At 36.6% G+C, this 15,407-nt stretch overlaps 1 protein-coding gene across 1 annotated transcript in view; it reads left to right on the top strand.

Moving 5' to 3' along the window:
* LOC124775231 (solute carrier family 46 member 3-like) overlaps window positions 1-15,407 on the top strand; it is a 286,972-nt gene that overhangs the window by 256,408 nt on the left and 15,157 nt on the right. The window contains exons 9-10 of the mRNA XM_047250068.1: window positions 3,974-4,057; window positions 11,869-12,025. Of these exons, the coding sequence (XP_047106024.1) occupies window positions 3,974-4,057; window positions 11,869-12,025 (241 nt within the window). The remainder of the gene's footprint in view (window positions 1-3,973; window positions 4,058-11,868; window positions 12,026-15,407) is intronic.

The following is a 15,407-nucleotide window of genomic DNA, read 5'->3' as shown; positions in this document are numbered from 1 at the left end:
CTGTATTATTAAGTATTCTTTTATCAGTGTTGCTTTTAAAAAGGCAATAATTATCAAAATCCATGGTTTGACATCTGTTTAAGACAGTGTTATTACTCAGGGAACATACATGTTGAAAGCACCGATGATGGCTGTTAATCAGTTGAAATCGATTTGTAAATTAAATAAAGAAAACATCATCTTGCGACTGGTTTCTGCTTATTTGGTAATTTTATGGTTTACGGTCACTGCACAACTTGGGAACCATATGGAGCCCCCCATTCAAAATCCATGGTGTTATTGTCCATCATTCATGTTTCTTGAAGTGCCAAAATTTGAATCTTCTATTCTTTTAATATATCTCCCAGTTTATGAAGTTTACCTGGTTGCAAAAGTGTTTTATGTTAAGTGTCACAAAAAATGTATTTGTTTGGGTTTTAAGTTGGCCAGAGGACTCCGACTTCCTCTTTTGAATCACTCTGCAATTTAACTTGGCTGCCCCAGAATCTGAAAGACCATTTGCATCACTAATATTGGTTGTGGATTGACCACTTGAGGTAATATTGTGATTATCAAAATGCTCCATGATGATTGTGCCTGGAATGAGGCTGAGTTGAGTAGACTCATTGAGTGAACCCAGACTGTTGAGACGGGCAGGGTAAGTTACAGAATATAAATTTCAGCCTCATGACTGGTGAACAGATACTGACCACATTGCCACTTGTTACTAGGCAGATGCAAAGTGGATTTGGTTTTATTTTGCCTTGGTGCGGGACTGCTTATTCTGTATTGGCAGCTGTCCACCATATCTGGTGGAATGTTCACTATCTGCCACCTGTGGCCCATCCAATATCCTAGGCAAAGTTGACTTCTTAGACTTTTTATTAAACCTATATTGATAGTAATTCTATTGTGTCCTGATTTTCACCATTTGTCCTGAATTTTTGTGCATTATTTTTAAAATGTCTTGAATTTCATACCACATGATTGGGTAACTTCCCATTCAAATTCCCCCCTCCCCAGAATGTGGATTAAGAGTGTTCTTATTCATATTTGAGTGGATAACTATCAGTTCTCTGAGATACAGTAAGTTTTTTTGTGTAACCTACAAAAGTTAGTTCTTATGGCTTGAAATGTCTCAAAACTGATAGCTCATGCATATCTTTTACAGTCTTAAACCAACCAGGAAAAATTTTTGTGGACACCAAAGTCTCTGAATGTTGTAATTAGACTACATTCATCTTCCAGCCCCTATGGAAGCAATATGTAGAGGAATGCAAGATATCTCTACGTTCCTCATTTAACACTGATTCTCAATGTTCAGGTTGTACAACATTTCCTTGATGCCCTCCTATGAGTGAAACAAACCTGTCACCATTCTATACCACCCTTCTTTTTATACATTCAGCATCACCTGTAATTCTTATCTGGCATGGATCCCTCCACACTTGGTCAATATTCTAAGACTGGATGCACATGTGATTTGTAAGCAATTTTCTTTGTAGACTGAGTCCCCTTTTTCAGTATCCACCAATGAACCTTCAGTATCCACCAATGAACCAAAGTCTGCCACTTGCTTTGCCTAAGACTGTGCATTGGTGATCGTTCCATTTCATATCCCTCCAAATTGTCATAAGCCTACCCAGGTATTTGTTTGTGTTGAATAATTACAATTGTGAATAATTGATGTTACAATTGTTAAATTTTTTTTCATTGTCTTTCTTCCAAGGATTCCAATTTAAGTTCCCCTTTCATTTCTGCTACACTGTTGTGTGGGCTATACTGACTTGTTAATGATTTTATCAGTGAACCTCTGAAATAGTTTACCTATTTGGTAAGGGCTCCATGGTGACTTGAGCATTTAATTGTTGAAATATTTTTGACAATGCAAATCCATAGCATATTTTCCTCTTTGTGCCACTCACCCTTGAAACAAGCAATCTCATAAAAAGTTCACATATTGAACCTCTCTTACATACATTTTGTGTATGCTGAGTCAGCCCTGTACTTTTTTATCCAGCATGGTTTGTTATGAGATAAGTAGTAGCCCCACTGTTCATCTGATATCATTGTTTTTTCTAGTCTAAAGAATGTATGGTGGAACTTATTATCATTTAGTACAAGTTTTTCTCATTTTTAAAATATATCTGCTGCCTTTAGATAGTACTATTTCATTATATTTTTAATAAACTGTACAGTAGACCACAAATGAATTTTTTTTAAATTTTATCTAGTTTACCTGATCATAATTTTTTTCTTGTGCTTCTTTATCTGTCTGAAGGTATGTCATATCACTGTTCCTTAAAAGTAAATGGTATAATTATTTCTACTTAGTTCAGTATTTGCTCTAATTCTTGTTATGCTGCATTTTCAAAAATCGTCTTTCTTCTTCTTAGTTATGATGTTTTTCCCACATTCTTGTATAAATACTCTTAAGGAGTTCTTCATACTAAATTAATGAATTTGTAGAAATAGATAGATATTAATACAGCAAGGTTCAAATTCCAGAATGAAATTTTCACTCTGCAGCTGAGTGTGCACTGATATGAAACTTCCTGGCAGATTAAAATCCGTGCCTGACCGAAACTTGAACTTGGGACCTCTGCCTTTCATGAGTAAGCGCTCTACCAACTGAGCTATCCAAGCCCAACTAACGACCCGTCCTCACAGCTTCAATTCCACCAGTACCTCAGCTCCCACCTCTGTACTTATACACTTGCCCGTGAAAAGCAAAGGTCCCGACTTTGAGTCTCAATCCAGCACACAGTTTTAATCTGCCAAGAAGTTTTAAGGTTCAGATTTCTGTTCAAATACCCAGATTTTTCTTAATAAAATTCTTTTGAATATTAGTCCACATCATATGGCACAATGTATTTTATCATCAACATTTATAATTTTTTAGTTTCTCCCTAGATCACGCCATGTGCAAAATTTGGTGGATCCTTTGAAAACAGCCATTTTCTTCCCCTTCCTGGTCCAATTTCAGCTTTGCCTGGTCTATAATAATTTTGTAATTTGTGGGATATTAAATCTGAATTTCCTTTGCTTTCCCATTAACTTTTGAAAAGTATGGATTCTTGATCTGGTTGAGAGGATGGTTACATAGAAACTGGATCTTTTTATACATAACAGTAATAGAGACATGAAAAAGCTTGTACCTACCATACATCAAAAGGCAGTCTGACTGAAGATATGAAACAACTTCCTCTTCTCTCTGATACCTGTGCATTTCACATATAATTTTTCTACATCCTAACTTACCATTTCTCCTGGCAACAAAATGATTTCAAAGCCTTGATAAGTAGAGTGTCAAGCCTATTTTTCTAGCTGTGTAATTTTTTGCCTGTTTGTTATGTAGCTCCTTTGCTCCGGCTTCATATACTGTTAGCACTTACTTTTAGAATGTATAATTTTTAGCACAACTGAAAGTAAAACATAAAAAAGATAAAAATGCATCTAACTTTCAGAAACTCAAGTTTTCTTCTTTGGGGATGGAAGAGAAAATGATTGGACAGATGAGAGAAGGTCAGTTCACTAAAACACCAGACTAAGATCGACCAATCTTTTGTTAGAAAAAATTGAGGAAAATATGAAAGAAAAATTGCCTGTGAGCCAACTGGTCAGCATATCTGCCTCTTTGTCAATTTAAATACCTTTTCATACAACTACTCTTAATATTATTTTCCTTGTATTTAGTTTAGAACCGTGACAGGAGCACATTCCAGGTCAGTATCAGGTAGAATGTTCACCAAAATGCCATAAAAAGATGATTTCCCACAATTTTCCGAGGGATCTGGGATCTTTGAATTGTTTGTTTATTTTATGTACCTGTCCTGTTATCTAGAGCGAGAGAGAGAGAGAGAGAGAGAGAGAGAGAGAGAGAGAGAGAGAGAGAGACTGACTTAGTACTTGAGTGAATGACTGAGGTATTTAATCACCATACCATCTTTCCATGTAGTAGCCCACCACAATGTAAAATAAATTTCTTTTACAGTGCCCATTGCAGAACTGTTACATGGAGCATCAATGGCAGTGCAGAAATCCATTGGGTCAAAAATAGTAGCACCTACAGATATGGGTAAGTTGAAATTAAAATGTTAGATTATCTGTTCTAATAATCTCACTAACAGATATTACAGGTATTATTAAATATTTTATGCAGGTATCTCCTTTATTTTACCTTTTCCTGCCCTACTTACCCAAAAATTTCATTTCTTATATCGCTAAATTGATTGAGTTTTATTAATGAAGCTACACTCTGCAGGTTCTTTGAAATGAACAAGCTATTGGCTGAAGCCATTTTCGTAAATGAGCTTCCTGTGACTTTGCTGTAAAATTAATAATAAACTGTTAGACTTCTTTAAAAAAGAAAAATACTGTGTTATGAAATCTCATCTCATGACTCACTCACAATACACAGTGGAAAAATACACAACAAACAAATGCTGCCTACAGAAAAGGAAGTTACTGGGGAAACACTGAGTGAGCCTAGAAACTCACGGAGCATCAGCAAAATAATGCAACATAAAACAAACAATAAAAACATTCTTGTGATATCCAGACTGATTGGCAACAAGTTTGTCACAAAAAAGGAAATAAAGTACACTTTTATGACTCAAACAATCCACCCATGACTACTAATCAAATAAATCCATCTACAGAGTACAAACAGCCTTATAAAACCACACCTCAGAGCTCCAGACAAAATGGAAACCTCGAAATACCCATTCTTCAAATATCTGCTACACCACCAGAAATTTCAGTGTTAGAAACAGGAAAACAAGCATAATAGGCACAGGCAAAAAACAAGAAGAACTGTACAGAGAAAAAAAGGCTTGGTTTCACCTGAGCAAAGTTAAAAACAGCACAACTGAAAATGTAATCAGTTTCCTATGTAAAACCTTCCCTGAGTTCAATAATTTCGAGGCAGAAAAACTGGCTACAAAAGCTCTAAACAGCAGTTTCAAAATTAGTGTTGACTTTGAACTAAAGGAAAAAGTAATGAACAGTTCTATATGGCCTAAGAATGTAGTATTGCGGCATTTTTTATGCCGGAGAACATTCAAGGCAGCAGTACAATAGAGCCTACTATTGCAACTGCAGTTCAACAAAACTGAAATCAGAATAATGTACCCATAGTTTTAGCTAGTGTAAATGTTCAATGTCTACGAACAAAATGTGATCTGTTATCTATATTTATAGAAGATGCAAAGCCAGATGTGATATGTGTATGTAAGCACTGGCTCAAGAAAGAAGAGGGTGAAAATTACAGATGCATTGAATACCTAGAGATGGTGAGCTCATGGTGTCGAGAAACTACCAATAAAACTGCCAATAAAAATCTCAGCATTAGGGATGTGGTCCTGAGAAATTACTGCTCATATTGGATTTAGAACTGGCTGGCTTAGAACTAGTAGAAATAAATATGATTATTGTTTCAGTGTACCATTCACCAAAAGGAAGTTTCTAAAACTTTATCACTAACTTGGAAAGTTGTTTACCTAACATAACACACCTTAAACCAAAAATTGCACTCTTTATGTACACATAGGTGAAAATAGTACAAAAGAGAGAGCATTCTTGAATTTATGGTCCCTTTATAGCAAACAGACTTCCAACTAGAGGTGATGCCTGCCTCGACACCATTATTACAAATTTATATATTTGAAGTTACAAAATAAATGTAGTTGATGCAATGAAACTACAAATGAAGACTCTGGGTAACCAACAGACAAATACATGGTGATCAAATTAAGTGTTTCACAGAAGAGTAGAGCCAAAAGAAAAACTAGAGACTTTCAGTGCCTCACAGTCCAGCATAAACTGGCAGCAGTTAATTACAGAAGCAAAACCCAACGATGCCTTAAATGTTCTTTTCCAGACACTAAAAACCAAATTTGATGAGATGTTCCCACTGATACCAAAGAAAACCCACACAGGTAAAGCACAAGGAAAACAGAAAATAGTACATGCAAACACATGGTACAGACCTGAGCTAGCCAATCTAAAAAACATTGTCTTAATGTGGAATGACTGTGCCAAAGCAGCCACAGACCCAAATAGTAAACAATTGTTACACAGCAATTACTTAAGAGGCCAAGAGATTTTACAGAAAAAAAAGTAGAAGCTAAAAGGAGGGGGCACGACAGATTCATAAGAGAAGCCTATAATCCTTACAAAGCAGCCTGGACCCTAGCAAATGAAGCCTACTTCCTCTTCTAATGCCTGCAGTCCTGATGACTTCAATGACTACTTTATCAAAGTTATAGAAAACACTATTGCACAAATCCCAGACTCGGTTATAGATCTTACTGTTTACTTACCAGATAAAACTCACAGTAAATTTGAAACATGGAAAAAGGTACATGCAAATGACATAGTGACAATAGAAAAATCTTACAAAACTTCGGAGAGTCAAGATATGTACGGGATGTCCTGTACTGTACTAAAGAAAATTATTGGAGAAATAGCACAGCCATTAGCAACAGCTATAAACAACTGCCTCTCTGCAGGAGTTTTCCCAGATTTCTTGAAACTTGCAAGGACGGTACCAGTTTACAAAAAAGGAGACCCAGATAATGTGTCAAGTTTTAGACCAATATCAATCATTCCTATACTAGCAAAAGTGATTGGATCCATCATGAAAGATCAGATCCTAACTTATTGTGAAGAAAATAATCTCTTCAAAGATGCACAACACGAGTTCTGAAATGGAAAGTCCTGTACCACTGCAGCATTAGGCTTATTAAGAAAAGTAATGCAGGCATTCAAGGAGAGAGTTTGTGGCACTCACACTGTGCGATCTAAGCAAAGCTTTCAACTGCATCCCCCACAAGGTCTTGCTCAAAAAACTAAAATGCTATGGTGTGGGAGGTACAGCCCTAGCTACACTTCAGTCTTACTTGGAGAACAGAAGGTAGAACATGTTTTGCCACATGGTTCAGTCATAGCCCCACTCCTCTTCCTCATTTTTGTAAATGATCTAAGTGAAGTTAGTGAGACACTACAATTTGCGGACATCACCACTCTTATTGCCAAAGGGGAAAATTCTGCCCAAGCAGTCATGAAGTCTGATGAACAGTTCGAAAACACTAAAAAATGGTTCACCACCAACAAGATGAAAGTAAACAAAGAAAAACCCAGCGTATGGTGTGCAGTCTTAGAAAAAACACATACTCTGACCTTATAAAATCTATTAAACTGTTAGCCTTCACAATAGACCACAAACTCTCATGGAATGTACACACTGTGCATGTATGCAAGAAACTCTCTTGTGTAATATACCTCCTACAAAGATTTAAAAAAGTGATTACAGACCAGTTTACAATAACTGTCTGCTATGCTTTGTTCCATAGCCACATTTTGTATGGATTACAGCTATGGGGCCATTCGGCAGGCTGCAAGGATATGCTGCTACTGCAAAAGAAGGCAATAAGAATTATTACATTGAGCAGCAGCCAGGAACACTGCAAACCGTTATTCAGAACATTGGGGTAATGACTGTTTATAGCCACTATGTATTATTATGCCTTGTCCACTTAAGGGAAAACCTAGACACCTACTGCAAGAGGCATAACATCCATAAACATAATACCTGCAGCAAAGAAGACATAAATATACCAACCTACCGACTGTCCAAAACAAGAGACAGTTTTCCGGTGATCATTGTGAGGATGTTCAACAAACGACCTGTTGAATTGCAGACCCTGTCACTGGACAACTTCAAGAAACAAATTGCTGAAGCCCTAAAACAATGCCCATTACACTTGGTCCAAGAATTCTTTGACTGTGATGAAAACGAATGGACACAGTGAATATGACATAGCCTAAATACATTACCTGTATAAAGTTTAGATGTTATTCTGTAATTCATTATATTGTAAATCACTTGATTGTAGCCAGCCATGGCTGGTGAATGACGAAGACCTGGTAATAATATTTACTGAGAGGTTACACAAAGGACAATGTGAAGATATTTACAAAGCAGATACAACTAGCCAAAGTAAACATTAACAGAAAAGATGTAACTCCAAGAAACTGTAATCCTGCACTGCACAATACTGTTTGTGGTACTTCATCTAAAGTAGACTGATAAACTAACAGGAAAACCTCAACCTTTCTTTCAAAAAAAAATAGGTGCTGCTTCCTGAGTTGTATACTTTTTTAGGTATAGTCTTTCTTAAGTATATCCTGATGACACTTCAAAGTGCCTATATCCTGTAACAGAAAAGAGAGCTCTAGCTAAGTCAAAGACCAGGCCATAATCAATAATCAATTTGAAACAGCATTACCTGAAACAAGAAAGACATATGAGCTGTGTGTGTGTGTGTGTGTGTGTGTGTGTGTGTGTGTGTGTGTGTGTGTGTGTAATTTTTTTCTGAAAAATTTGAGTCACATGCAGAAAGCCTGCTATACACACATGAGTACTGTCTCTAGGCACTGTGGCCTGACTTTTTCCATCCTGGACCCTCCATTGTTTGATATTTCAAAATTAAGCAGCTCAACAACAAAAGACAATGTGTGGTGTTCCTAATTTTCAGTAACAGCTTTGAATTTAGCTTGTTATAAGTAGCTGTTTCCTGTCATGCTTAAAAATAATGCTCATAATACCTCTATGTAAATAATGTGACAAATCAAGTCCACATAATCCCCATCTCATTTCCCTAACATGTATCCTCTCAAAAGTGGTACAGTACTGCAAGCAGTTAAAAACACTGTTTCCTTCTCATTATCTGCATTTTAATCCAAAATAGCTCTAAATGCTATGCTTATGAGCCTCAGTAATATTTTTGACTCTTTCAACAATACAATTCTATTCAAAAATGCTCTACTGTTATATTTTCAATATCCTTCTCCCCAACCCCTCCTAAATTTTGTACCAGTCCACTTACAGAGAAACAGTCAACATTTTTTTCTGGATATTTCGTTTATTATTTTCTCTGTTGTTATATCCCTATTGGGTTTGATTTTGATGGTTGCAACATCGGCAAAAAACGTTATTTCACCTTTGTCAGTGTAAGATGGATAGTTGTTTGAATGCAGCAAAAACTGGATTAATCTCAATATTGAACACTGAGAAACATCAGTAGTACTTTGACCACACTCACCACATGATTTATCCTGAAAGTGCATAAGGTATCTAAAATGACCCTTTGCTTCGCATCTGTTAAATATAAAGCTGCAATGTTCCTACTCTCAGTATGTTCCAATATATAATTCAGTTTTTGTATTTTTCATTGTACTCTACATTGGCTATTAGTACTTGCAAGTAATTAGATGATTTTTTTTTAAAAAACAGAAAACATTTTGTTGAAAAAATATACTTGTTCAGTTGGTGGTGTTGATCATTGTAGTTCAATTTAACAAGTTATTATCATTTGCTGCAATATGCGATGCATACAGTACTTGGGTGGCTTTCTTGGGAATATGTTACATTCTTAGGACATAACAAATGGTTTTTCTACAATCAATATTCTTTCTTCAACAGTCATCATTTATTTCTCACTTCTTCAGTTTTCCATTACATAAGTGTAAACGGCCAACTGTCATTTTTACAACTCACAATTGCACTCTCTTATTACTACCCATGTGTTTGTAGCTTCTGTCACTTATAAAACTTTCAACAATGCAAGCACTCTTATGTATTATTAGAATTTGTGTCATATGTAAATTTTAGTGCAAAAAGATCAATGCAAATATTTTACATTTGACATCAAGGTCAGTGAAGAGCATATATAATTTTGCCCACCCGGCTAGCCATGCGATCTAATATGCTGTTACACTGTGTTGGCAAGTGCTGTGGAAATGCCATTTCCACATACACATACACCATAATTATTCTACCATGTAAACATTTGGAGTTACACTCGTCTGGTATGAGACTTTCCTGGAGGGGTCCATTGAGGACCAAACCACACAATAACCCTGGGTTTGGTGTGGGGTGGCAATGGGGTGGGTGGGCTGCTGTGGCCTATTGTAGGGTTGTGAACCACTGAGGGCTAATGCGGGTGATGAAGCCTCTCCGTTGTTTCTAGGTCCCCAGTTTGGTACATATGTATGTACATATATACATACAAGATATGTTTTAATTAAATTGTTTCATGAAATAAAGGGCTTTGAGTGTTAAATATAACATGATGAGAATTTTAACAATTAATATTGCATCATGCAATTTTTAATTGGAATTAAATAAATATTTTGTTTGCCTACAATCATGTTAGTCCCAGGCATCAATCCTAATTGATCAATGCAAAATACACTCTCCCATCTTAACATTTAAAACTATTTAGTAACAACTGTTTACATAATGAACAATTATGCTTTAACAAAGTTCTGTGTTTTCGTTAGTTACACTACAAAGTGAACCACATATTCAAAGTACTTTGTAAGTCATGAACTTAAATTTCTGCTAAAGAATGTTGTCAGCCATACAGACTGGTAAAATAATTACAGTTGGTGTAATTTTAGCCATTCACATATCATAGTGCAAGGTAAATAAAATGGTAGCTGCATATTCACTAGAGAGGGCCTGATGGATTCCAAATTTTGAATCCTGAGAAACTCTTACTTGCAAATACACTCCTACACAAAACTTAGGGACAAATGTAATGAAACTTGGATGCTACATAAACAGAATTGCTACAGTATAATTCAAAGGTAACTGAAAGAAATATGCAATGTAATGAACAGAAATGACTGTGATGCAAAGAAAATAATTACACTGAAGTCATCATGATTCATGATGGTCCCCTGGACATTTCAAATGCTGGCATATGGTTCTTTATGGAGTGTATGATTACCACAGACCTCCCCCCACCACCACCTTCCCCCCCCCCTCCCCCCCCTGCCCCCCACCCTCCATGCTGGCCACAAGATTGATAAGGAGTTCTTGCAGTACGGCATTCCATTTCTCCACCAGCAAAGTTGACTATGGCTGGTTGGTCATTGGTATATGTCGGTTTGGTGCAATATATCTCCTTAGTGCATTGAGACTTAAGTCAGGAGAACAGGCAGACCAGTCCACTCACCAAATATCCTCTCATTCCCATAGCTCCTGCACATAGTCTGTTTGATGTGGTCACTCATTGTCATCCATAAAAATGAAGTCAGTTGCATGCACTCTTGAAAAGGCACCCTGTGGAAGGAGTACCATGTCACAATAACACTTACTGGTGAGTGTACTGTGTTCAAAGATTTGAAGGTCAATACACCTATGTAACATTATACCTGCCCACACCACAACACCTGGGCCAGCAAAATAATTACATGGGTGCATTACATGTTCTTATTTTTCTCCATGTGAGTGTATGTCCAGCATTCACAAACACAGATATTATAGAGCTTTATCTGATGATGAAACAAATGAAATATTGTGCATGCATGAGTTAATCCTTTTCTGTATTAACTTTAATACATTGGGTTCAACTCGATTTATTGTGTTTTTATTACTACTAATCCTGATAACTTAATGGCAGGCACCAGTGCTCTTTCAAAACTGCTCATATTCCTTCAGCATGTAGGCAATTGTTATTCTATGAAAACATCACTGTGTTTGTATAATTGCATGTACGAAGATTGCAATGACAGACAAAATGCAACTGTTTAATATAACTTTTTCACAGAAATAGTTTTCCTCTTGGTATCTACATCTGGAGGAAACACAAAGAATTTATAAATGTTTCATGATAGATAATTATTAACTCAGTTTCTAAAAGCTCCTTTTCTTTGTTAGTGTATACTTTGATTCATTCCTCATCCCAAAATGTTCTCCTTCACAATGGAATCTAAGGAATAGTGAGTGGGTGAATGAATGAATGAGTAGCAGTTTAGAACAAATTTTCATGGTTGATTCCATAGTCACATAACTGCATTTACTTTTGTTTATTTCAGGGAAGCTCAGTGCTCTATATAGTCTGTCAGAAGCTGTTGTGCCCCTTGCAATTATACCGCTATACAATTTAGTGTACCAACACACCTTCAGCAGCTTTCCCTCAGCATTCTTCCTGACAAGTGCTGTTCTGACAGCTCCTGCTCTTCTGATGTTCATGTAAGTACAGTTTGCATGCGTTGCTAAGTAAACATATTTAATAAGAGTGTAACACAGAATTATTATTAACTTGATAAAAAGAAAAATCCAATCAGAAGACAGTTCAACTCAGTTCCCCTCTTTTACTTTAGTTACTAAACCTCATTTATGTTTCTCCATTTATATTAAAAGTCATCCAGCCTTAGTGTAACACAGAGGCTTCATTTATTTGTATCTCTCTATTTATATTGTCATCCAGCCTAAGTATGACACAGAGGTAAAGGAGGTATTCAGCCATAAAAATAATTTTTGACCACTTATCCACTGAAATCATATCTGTGTGAATGTGTGTGTGTGTGTGTGTGTGTGTGTGTGTGTGTGTGTGTGTGTGTGTGTGTGCGCGCGTGCAGGTGAGACCACGCATGCTCACCTCTTCCTCCTCCCCTCAATCAACTATTTGCTAAGTCTTTCCTTGGAAAAGGAACCCAAAAACAACAATCTTAAGTGTAAGTTAGCAGAGGTTCATAAACTCTGAACATTAAATCGCAAGATACTGGCTTGGGAATTTGTGTGTTTCATGCAGTCATCGTCAAAAGATCTTGTGTTCACTTGAGGCGTGACTCCTTGATGGAGCTAAGTAAGGGTTTCCATGCTATCGGACCATCGGCACAGGGAATCGAAGCCGGACTGACGGACATAAATAACACTGACAATGAGCAGACAGACCATTCCACCAGAACCGCCTGATGATGGCAGAAAGGTTATTCACCGAAATATTATGGGACTTCAACGATCGCACCCGGCTGGACACCCAAGAACTCTGGAAAAAAACACATACGCTGGGAAAGCCTCCAATCACATACTTAAAAGGATATTGTGGTTTACACAGTCAAATACCTTCAACACATCACAAAATATACCAGTGCCTACAATTTTTTGTCTAATGAATTAAGTACATTTTCACTGTAAGTGTAGATAGCCTTCTCAATATCAGAACCCTTTAGAAACCCAAACTGTGACTTTGACAGTATTTTATTTGTGATAAGATGGTTATAAACCCGATTGTACATTACCTTTTCTAAACTTTTTGAGAATGCTGGTAAAAGTGAAACTGGACGGAAATTTGATGCTATTTCTTTATCTCCCTTCTTAAACAGTGGCTTAACTTCAGCATATTTCAACCATTCAGCAAATATTCCACTGATAAATGACTGGTTACACAGATAGCTTAATATGTTATTTAACTCAGAATCACATCCCTTAATTAACTTTGTTGATATTTCATTGTACCCACTAGATGTTTTTGATTTTAAAGATTTTGTGATGGACATTACTTCTGCTGGGGTACTGAGGGTCAAATTCATATTATGGAAGTTACTTGAAATGTCTGGTCTGAGGTATCCCATGGCAGCATCTACAGAACCTGACAGCCCCATCTTTTCAGTAGCAGTTATAAAATGTTTGTTAAAAAGTTCTGCAGCGCTATACACATGCTGTGGCCACTGCATCTACTAACATCGAATCAGTTTGTTTCCTCCCTCTACCAGGTTGCACACCAAAAGAACCCATCTTTTCGAATTTCCAAATCATTTTCTCCAGATCCACGGTAGTAATCAGACCAACACAGTTTTTCGAACCCTTCAATGTCTGTAACTTCTGCAGATCAGTGTGTGCACAGTCATCATTCCTGTAACACAGCTTTACAGGCAGAGTATGATCCTGCATTGAGACAATCATAGTGAACATCACAGACGCGAAAGGAGGAAAAGCCGTATTCTGACACATACAGCACCATCTATTGATCAATTTTCACACTTTTTTTTTTTTTTGCCATACGTTTCCACCCTTCTCTGATAATATTCCATTGCAATTTGATGTCATTCTGACCAATGATGTTGTTTATACAGTGTTTTGAAAGTTTAACTTTATAAATAATCACCCTGTATCAGATGCCAAATGTTCTCCTGGTTAGACCTATACAAAGAGTATGGAACATGGACATACAGGACAAATCATTCCACTTTTGTTGAACACTTACACCAACACTCACATAAAATTTCCACCAAAACACTGACATGGAAATTGTAAGGACAAACAACTCAAAACACCTCCTCACCCAACAAGAAAACTATCACATTCATAAAACTGTAATATGAAATAAAACAATTTATAGATGATCATACCAATCTGGATAACCACATGCTATTTAAATTAATATTCCAATAGTACACACCCACCCTCAATTCTTCAAAGCATTGAACTTCCATTAATAAAGCAGCTTCAAACATCTGATTACTTTACAAATTAGTTGATATGTGAAATATTTGACTTTCAGCATGTAAAACATTCATGACTGATGAAGTAAACCCTAATTATCTTGGTTTTATACTCTCAGATTATTTACCCCCAGACTAATGAAAAATTCAAAATCGAAACTTTTGTACGGCTGCAGCAGTCAAAAATTTAGAAAAGATTTTAAATTATTTTTTAAATTTATTGAAAATCAGAAAGTGCTCTCATTCTCAAACACTGATTGAGTACAGTCTGAGAAATTTTGCACTACCTTTAAAAAAAACAGTTTTTCGGAATTTATTATGTCACATTCCCTGAACTAAGTATCACACAAAGATATAATTTTGCAGGTATGTACAGATAACAGCTGCATCACAGTATGTAACTGAAGTTGTGTGGCAACTGGAAACATACTCCTTAGTTTAAGTATGTGGGAGAGAATGATTATCTTGGGCAAATTTCCAAATTGCACACACATTCCCAATGAAAATCTGGCAATCTATGGACCAAATGCACTGTTACACCCAGCCATAGTGAAATTCTACCATCAGTTTGATCAAGGCTGCACAGACATTGGTGATGGTGACTGGGAGGGGAAGCCATCTACATCAACCACAGGTGAAGATGTGTAGGCAATCAAGTAACTGATTCATGGGAATCACAGAGTGCCTAGAGCAAACATTGCTCAGCCAATGTGCATCTAAATAGGCAGTACTCATTCCATCATCCAAGATCATCCGCAGTATCAGAAATTGTGCTCAGGTTGGGTTTCTGTGATCACTGTCACCAGCACACAAAGACAACACCATAAAACAACACTGTCACCTGCACACAAAGGCAACACCATAAAGAACAAGTGGTGTCATAAATTAAGCAAAAGCATTTCTCTCATGTATGACAGTGCTACACTTCACAAGGGGTGCAAAACATAAGATTTGCTTCAATGTCTTTGATGGGAGGTTTAGAAGCATCTGCCATACAGCCTAGATCTTGCACTATATGATTTCTATCTTTTCTGCAAGCTGAAAGAACAACTTGGGGGAAAGAGATTTTCCAATAATAAGAACATTTACATAGTGTTCTTGAATGGGTTGATGGCCAAGGAGTGGAT

This window comes from Schistocerca piceifrons, chromosome 2 (genome assembly GCF_021461385.2).
Source record: "Schistocerca piceifrons isolate TAMUIC-IGC-003096 chromosome 2, iqSchPice1.1, whole genome shotgun sequence".
In the NCBI taxonomy this organism is placed as follows: Eukaryota; Metazoa; Arthropoda; class Insecta; order Orthoptera; family Acrididae; genus Schistocerca; species Schistocerca piceifrons.
The sequence above is the reverse complement of the archived record's forward strand: the minus strand, read 5'-3'. Positions and strand labels throughout refer to the sequence as shown.